General features: G+C 37.9%; 1 protein-coding gene across 5 annotated transcripts in view; it reads right to left on the reverse strand.

Moving 5' to 3' along the window:
- LOC101114941 (complement factor H-related protein 3-like) overlaps positions 1–8,428 on the reverse strand; it is a 113,836-nt gene extending 105,408 nt beyond the window's left edge. For all 5 annotated transcript variants that reach the window (XM_060396306.1, XM_060396305.1, XM_042257056.2 and 2 more), the window contains exons 1-3: positions 8,300–8,428; positions 2,522–2,710; positions 1,925–2,101 (exon numbers count right to left, since the gene is read on the reverse strand). In XM_060396306.1, the coding sequence (XP_060252289.1) occupies positions 1,925–2,101; positions 2,522–2,710; positions 8,300–8,357 (424 nt within the window). In that variant the 5' untranslated portion in view covers positions 8,358–8,428. The remainder of the gene's footprint in view (positions 1–1,924; positions 2,102–2,521; positions 2,711–8,299) is intronic.
- Positions 8,429–8,940: the final 512 nt, after the last annotated feature.

Below are 8,940 nucleotides of genomic sequence, written 5' to 3' on the forward strand. Positions count from 1 at the left end.
AAGGAATTTTACGTAAATCTCAAGGTAAACGAAGCAAGAATCCATACTAGATTCACAAATGGTAAAGAAAAGTTTATTAAATGCCTCCTACTACTACAAAAATCATGAATTCAAAGAGGCAAGCCATCAGAGGAAGGAAAGAATTAGGAAACTATAAAACATCCTGTAAAATAAAAAAGATAATATTAATACATCCTTATCTATCAATAATTACTCTGAATATAAAAGATTGCATGTTTGCATGCTAAGTCACTACAGTTGTGTCTGACTCTTTGAGACTCAATGGACTATAGCCCTCCAGGCTCCTCTGTCCATGGGATTTCCCAGGCAAGAATACTGGAGTGGGTTGCCATTTCCTTCTCCACTGTTCTCTTCTACCTCAATGAAATTCTTAAGCAATTATTTGAATTACTTCTCAGACAAATCGTCCATATCTATTATTTGGGGTCAGTAACTGAAAAACTATTGTATTTCTCTGTTAACATTTTAGTCCTTTGATGTCTATGTCCATTGAAGTCTCAAGTTGCTGTGTTTGCATTTAAAGAAGCAGTCACTCCCTCCAGTCTTTACAGACTGACCTGGGGAGGGAAGTACACTGTCACATTGCTAGGGATTTTGAGACTTTTCAGACATTTTTAAAGGAGACACCTGTCCCATGTACTCAACTCCTCCTAGGAAAGAATTCTGAAGCTCATATGCTTCTATCCACGCAGCACAGTCTCTGTGCTGACAGTTTCCTGGCTGCTTCCCTGGGGCAATGCCAAATGCTCACATTCATGTGCTTTCTCACAGACCCACGGGGACAGGTTGGCTTCTAGATGTCCCACAGGCCATCTGCAAAGGTCTACGTGCCACCATGGGGGCCTACACAGGGAGCTGGCCCTGGGGAGGGGATGGAGATGAGATGAGGGGCCCAGGGGTGAGCAGAACCACAAGCACCGTGTCTGCAATGGTTTGGGGCTCCCTGGTGGGGTCTCCACGTGGTCAGTAGAACCCATGTTCCTTGAAGAATTCTAGCCCTGGATGCTGTGCTCCTGGCCTCTCCCCATCCCAGCCATGTAGGTGACCCCAGTGGCCTGGATAAGGGGAGAGAGAAGAGGGCTGGAAGATGAGGACACAGCACTTGCTCACACGCTTTTATTTTCCCCACAGGTAAAATCCTGTGCTGAGGGGTCTGTCTTGGCACTAAGCAGTGCCACCTCAGGGGCAAAACAAGGCTACTGCTCTAACCTTCAGTGAGAAATCCAGTCTTCAATCTTTGTGCTCTAGCAGCATGCTGTCGTGTCTCTGCTAGACTCCTGGACACCCGCAAAGATCCTCTTATCCACAAATGATGGTCAAAGTCTGTATTTATATCAGGAGAGACAGTGAGACTCCTGACATCTTTCTGACCTCACTCTGTTATTACAGGTTTCTTCTTTGTGGATCTTTTCCTATTTTCTTGACTAATGTCTATCACTAGGTACATGTATTTTGTTATATGGAGAAGGCAATGGCACCCCACTCCAGTACTCTTGCCTGGAAAATCCCATGGGTGGAGGAGCCTGGTAGGCTGCAGTCCATGGGGTCACGAAGAGTCGGACATGACTGAGCAACTTCACTTTCACTTTTCATTTTCATGCATTGGAGAAGGAAATGGCAATCCACTCCAGTGTTCTTGCCTGGAGAATCCCAGGGATGGGGGGAGCCTGGTGGGCTTCCGTCTCTGGGGTCGCACAGAGTCGGACACAACTGAAGCGACTTAGCAGCAGCAGATTTTGTTACATACTTATCAAGACGTCTATAGGTACACTCATAGACACTTGTAAACAATAAAATAGGTCCGTTGGCAAAACAAGAATTTCATATAAACTTTTTGAGTGGATAATACAGCTGAGTCTTAGAAAATTATGAACACACTGGGATCTCAGCCCAGTTTACTCACTGACACGGATGCATCTGGGAGGAGGAGACCAGCCACTCTCTGTGCAGGTCATTGTGTTCTGATCATTTTGAAGACTGTAGCCTTCATAGCAGCGAACTTTTACAGTTTTACCCTGTAAATATTTTTCTTCACGATGTGGGTTATATCCATTTTCCAAATAATTGAAAATACATTGTCCTTAGGATCATAAAATTCATATGAAAGAAGAACAACATAAATTTGGGAAAATAGTACATTAAAGATTATAGAATTTACTTAAGAATGCATTAGTATTCAAATAAAACATGTAACAATAAAAATGGAAGCTACTACCACATTTGTGGAAAATGAAAACAATAACATTCCATATTATTTGCCTTTAGTTTTATGACTAAAATATGTATAAATGATGCAGATATTCTTGTAAAGTCTCTGTATCTCTCACAGGATTTACATGAAAAGCCTCTAGTAAAGGGAAGTTCTATTGGATTTTTTGCTCATAGAACTCATCCCTTGGCCTTACTGTTGTTACATAATACTTAACTGTACTCACTTGTCAACTTTTGTCTCTTCACTCTTTCAAAGATTATGCATATAAACTTAAAGAGGTTTACTTACTGAGGCATGGTTCTTCTGGAAACCATCCTTGTGCTGTGCAAGTCAGGTGGTCCCAGGAACGTTCTGAAGGAGGCACAAAATACCGATCACAGTAATAGAGAAACTGTTGATTTACATATGCTGGAAAGTATCCTCTGTATGAATAATATAGCCATCCATGTTTGATTACTGGATAATCACAAGGTTTCCCTTGGAATAAAAAAAGCAGAAATAATATTTTACCTCAGTATACAATTTGAATTAATATTTCATCTATGAATTATATCCTTGTTCAGTTAATTACACTCATTGCATTATGCTTTCTAGGGAAAAAAAGTTATAGAAAATTCAGATCATTGAAGTGTATAAGGAACTCCTTGCTAATGAAGATCAAAGTATGTCTTGTGGGTCATATTATGTAAAATGTGTATGTGGATTCTCTTGGTAGGAAACTATTACAGACCTATTAAATAAATTATCCTTAAGTACAGAAGTCCCAACCTTGGTTGACTACATTAGCATCTTAAGAGATGAAAGTACAGATTTTATCTTGTGGCTCATCTGCTTTCTTTTTCTTTCTTCTCCATTCTCATCAGAAACCAGAACCCTGACATTTATTTTCATACCAAGTCAATGTAGGCATCAAACAGATTTTTTTACAATTATCATTCATTAGTTTACTTTTCTGTTTATTGGAAATATGTGATATATAGAGAGAACCGCAACAATTTTTCATTGATCAGATCACACAGAGTAACATTCTTATTTATCCATCAAACTAGACATTAAGATATCTTTTCCCTTGCTTGTCTAATCAGAAAAGTGAACAATGAATAATTCTTAATATTTAAATGGTTAAGATGAAGGGAAACCCTTGTCACTTATGGTCTAATTTTAATTGGAGAATGATGTATTTTTCAGTATTTCTTACAAATATTTTAAATGAGGTATAACATAATTACATTTTATTGTTATTAGCATATATTGAGTAATTTTCATGTATATGCTTGCTATGTGAATTATAAAATTTGATTCTTTGCATATCTTAATCCATTTCTTTAACAAAGACTTGTCAATTATACCCTCTCATGGCCTATAGTCTGCATCTCTCATCACCGATAGATTTCCCCCACTCTTTGGAAGCTTATCTGCATTTTTAAGTTTGAAATGCTTACATAGTTTGATTCCTCTTAAGTTTAGGTTTCTGTCCACTACTTTTCGGAGATTAGAACATTGTCTCTTCAGCCTTGAATTTTACAAATTTCACCATGTATGTTAAGATATGTGTATCTTTCAATAATTCTATGTTGGGCAAGTTTGAGTCTTTGTATTTGCAAGAACCAAGTGAAAAGAACTCAATTAATCTTGTCATTACATTGTAGAGGAGAGATCTGAGTTCTGATGATCTGATTTCAGAACTAGTACATTTATCATTTTGAGGCATCATAGAATATGAATACAGCAAAATAATCCTCTGACACTCACTTCCAAAAGGTACACAAAGAGGGCATAATTAAGTAAGCATCATTACTATCACTGGCGTGAGCTATTTTCCTCCTCTCTTTTATTTGGACACATGTGAATCTGTCTTTGTCTCTCTAACCAGATCATTTATTGAAGCACATATAAGAGTCCACTATAGTTGGAATGGCATTGACTTTGTCAGGACTCAGAGCAGCCTCTTTCTTCTCTTACACTCCTACCAACACAGGTTCAGGTCTCATGAGCAGGCTTGGCTGTCCATCATAATGTTGGCTCAGATTGATCTCAAAATTGATAAAAAGTATTCACTCAGTTTTAAAGTGTTTCTAGTCTTTCTGTACCTCTGTAACTTACTCCAAAGATCCAGGCCCAGGATCTTATAATTTTTAAATTTTAATTTTAAAGGTAATGTTATTAGGTCCAACCTCACACATGGGAGTCGTTCTGAGTGATGAATTTGTCCTAATATAGGTTCACTTTCAGCACCTGTGTATCATTCCAGATGCATCTCCTTTGCAGCATTAAACCAGCTGATCATACAAAAGAGGAAGGGAACAGGCCTGACAGCAAAGTCCTGCATCTGATAATCAGCTCATCTAATGAAACTATGAATATTGATAAACTATTTAAGTAGTTTCCTCATGTTGTCAATAAGAACTTCACAAGGTGCCTTGTGGGATAACCTTGTTGTGATATAAATAGAATTGGGTTGATCTACCGTTTTCAAAGGGCTTCCCTATGGCTCAGTGGTGAAGAATCCATCTGCAATGCAGCAGACACAGGAGATGATGGTTTCATCTGTGGGTCAGAAAGATTCCCCTGGAGAAGGAAATGGCAACCCACTGCAATATCCTTGCCTGGAGAATTCCACAGACAGAGGATCCTGGTAGGCTATAGTCCAAAGGATCACAAAAAGTTGTACATGATTGAGCGACTAAGCACACAGCACCATTTTCATAAATCCATCTTAAACAAGATTAAATATTTTTCTTAAAATTCTTATGCAGATTAAAATCTATTTCATACTGCTAATACCTTCATTTTAATGGAACTTATGCTTTGAAAATTCATTTTAAATGTATGCTTGGAATTACCATTAAGGTCATTGAACTGTTTTATATCATTAGAGTTTTCTTTCATGGAATAACTGGTTTAAGTATGCTGAAATCTTACAGTGTACTGTTAGAAAGAAGATTGTTTAGAGGCAACTTAGAGGAAGTTGAGGAGTAAAGAAAGCATCCCCTGAAAATATTCTGTTCAGCTCACCTGACGTTTTTCTATATGTGATGGTTTTAGGAAAGTCCACAATGCCTTCCACACTCCTCTCTCCAAATATTAGAGCCTTAGTCCTCTCTACTGAGTGTGCAGGGCTTAGTGACCATTTCTCATGATTGCACATTACTGACGTGACAGTGTGACAAACTCATACCTGCTGTGGAAGCTTCCTCCTCCCTGTCTGCTGTCACTGGCCCTGAGGAAAGCTAGATGTCTCTCGAGTAACCTGCACAGATGACCACGTGGTCAGGTGCTGAGGCCTCCCCCAAAAGCCAAGAGAGTGAGCCAACTTGGAAGCAACGCCTCCAGCCCAGCTGAGTGTCCAGGTAACAGCGGCCCAGGCCATTACCCAGTTGCCTCCCAAACAGAGTAATACATAACTAGCCAGCGAAGCCCTTTCTTTATTCTTGACCCACAGGAGCTGTACGAATATGGAGGTGTATTGTCTTAAGCCAATGTGTTTTCTGGAACATTTGTTAATTAGGACTATGTATCTAATATAATGGGCATCCCACTTGGTGCTAGTGGTAAAGAAGGACCCCGCCTGCCAATGCAGGAGACATAGTACAGGCAGGTTTGATCCTTGGGTTTGGATGATCCCGTGGAGGCAGGCATGGCAACCCACTCCAGTATTGTTGCCTGGAAAATCCCATGGACAGAGAAGCCTGGTGGGCTACAGCCGATGGGGAGGCAAAGAGTCAGACATGACTGAAGCGACTTAGCACGCAGGCATGCAGGTATCTACAATAAGTGTTAGTTGATGTGAGTTTTACTTAATGGCTTGAATCTGATATTACAATTATTTTGCATGCTAAAAATTTCATAAGTGCACCCATAAATTATGGAAGAAAAACTTTGCTTAAATATTCAAACATTTAGCTTTAAGACCACTTTTGGAAAGAGTTCAGTTGTTAATGAGAAGAGAAGGGTTGCACTGGAATATCTGGTGAAGATTTATCAAAGTTTCACATTTCTCTTTCATATTGTATACTCTTTCTCCTCTTGTTTGGAAATATGCCTGTAGTCTTATTCTGCTGCTGCTGCTGCTGCTAAGTCGCTTCAGTCGTGTCTGACTCTGTGTGACCCCATAAATGGCAGCCCACCAGGCTCCCCCATCCCTGGGATTCTCCAGGCAAGAACACTGAAGTGGGTTGCCATTTCCTTCTCCAATGCCCGAAAGTACAAAGTGAAAGTGAAGTCGCTCAGTCATGTCAGACTCTTAGCGATCCCATGGACTGCAGCCTACCAGGCTCATCTGCCCATGGGATTTTCCAGGCAAGGGTACTGGAGTGGGGTGCCATTGCCTTCTCCAGTAATCTTATTCTAGCTGATTAATAAACCATCACTCATGTACCTGAGAATCAGGAGAAACAATTCATGTCTGCCTGCTCCTCAGCAAGAATAATGGTGATGCAGCCTTTCTTATAAGTGATCTGGGGCCAGAGCTGCTTTTAATTGTAACACTAAGGACTAGACAGGGAGCTTTATTGTGCTCCAAGTGTTGTTCACGAAGAAAATTACCAAATGGACTAAAATAGCATGCGACAAATTATGAGATGAATAATGCAGAGTGATGCACATTCTATTCACATCTTGAATGTCACGAGGGATCATAAAACTCATTAGAGTTTTCATTTACAAAAACTTGAAGACAAATGGATTATTAAGAAAATGAAAGACAAATATATCATAATGAAAAACATATAAGTTTTATATTTGGGAGTAAAATCTTTGTTTTCAATATTATTTAATTACTTATATTAATACATTTGTATAATTTGACTTTTGTTTTTCATTTTCATTGGAGTTGCTTTTAAATATTGGGTTAGCTTCTGCTGTACATCAAAACAAATCTGAATATGTTATATGAATGTGTGTGTATATATATATATATATATAGATATAGATATATATATAGATATATATATATATATATTCCCTTTTCTTGGATTTCCTTCCCATTTAGGTCACCAGAGAGCATTGAGTGGAGCTGCCTATGATACACAGTAAGTTCTCCTTAGTTATCTATTTTATCCACACCTGCCAGGACATGGAATCAACCTAAATGTCCATCAACAGAAGAACAGATGCAGAAGAAGTGGTACATATACACAGTGAAATATTACTCAGCCATAAAATGCGATGAAATTGCACAATTTGCAGAGACATGGATAGACCCAGAGACTGTCACATAGAGTGAAGCTAGTCAGAAAGAGAAAAATAAATATTGTATAATATTGCTTATATATGGAATCTAGAAAAATGCTACAGATGAACTTACTGCAAAGCAAAAATAGAGATACAGGCATAGAGAACGGATGTCTAGATGCAAGAGGGCCCAAGAGTAGAGGGATGAATTGGGAGAGTGTAAAAAATAGATAACTAATGAAAACAACTTATAAGTTTAAAAATAAAAGTGACAAGTTTTTTTAAGGTTGTCAACATTTACATTTCTCTCTGAAAAGAATTCTAAATATATTGGCACTACACTGGAAATTAAGACTGTCTTTCACATTTTGTAAAAGGAAAATATATCTTGTACCTACGCTGGTTTTTAAAAACTAACAGCGATGTTAATGACCTTTAATAGATTTATTAAGCTATAATCACAATACAGTCAAATGAACATATTTAAAATGAGATTTGAACCTGCAAAAATCACCATATGTAAAAGTATAAAAATAACCATTGTTCTCCAGAGCTTTCTCATATTACAAGTAAGACTCTCCTAAACATTTTGGAATTATAATCTACTTTTCTGTGACACATTTTCTATTCACATTTTCATGAGCATATTCACATGACCCCGTAATCTACATAGAGTACCTTTTTGCACTGTGGAACTCAGATGACATAGAAAAGTATTCATTGTGTTTTCCCCTTTTAGGTGAATGTCTGATCATTTTTCCATTAAGGTATTCTTATGGTTATCTCACAGTGCAGACTATTTTAACCAGTTTATTCAATCAAAAATACACACAAAGGAAAGTAGATAGTTATATTTAGGAGGAAGGCTGAGTGTTCACATAGGTTTCAACTTACCCTGTCCATGAGCAGTGTAAAACCACAAGGTGAGAAGGACATTGGTTAACAACAACATGTTAGGTTTTCCCAGTGGTACATTCACACAAATACTCCAGTTGCACTGTTTAGGGTTCAAAAATCTGCTTCATTTGCAGTTACCTAGTGTGACTGAATTTATGCGTTACAAGGAAGCTAGTTAATTAGTGCCATTTAGTAAATATTGAAGTTCAAAGTTTTGAAATGTCCCTACCTTGTTTCTGTTGGTAGTTTCCCAATAAGTCATTGTATTCATCACCTGATATCTATGTGCACAACTTTCTGTGGCTAATATGGACTAGCTCCAAAGCCATATATCAGATACTAACTTTCAATAATATATTTCAAGACAGTAGGTGAAGTTTTTACCAGCCATTTGGGTCATCCATATTTTCATGGACTGGGGAAAGTGAATAAATTAAAAAAAAATTATAGTAGAGCTTAAAAACAGTCATATAAATTATAGCACAATCCCTTCACTTGCGTGCTATTTATGTATGGGTTCTATGATGATCAACTTCCTAATGTTGTTAACATGTAATTGACATAAAGCACTGCGTAAGTTTCAGGTGTATGGCCTAATGATGTAATTTACATATATCCTGAAATGATTACAACAATAA

This window comes from Ovis aries, chromosome 12 (genome assembly GCF_016772045.2).
Source record: "Ovis aries strain OAR_USU_Benz2616 breed Rambouillet chromosome 12, ARS-UI_Ramb_v3.0, whole genome shotgun sequence".
Classification (NCBI taxonomy): Eukaryota; Metazoa; Chordata; class Mammalia; order Artiodactyla; family Bovidae; genus Ovis; species Ovis aries.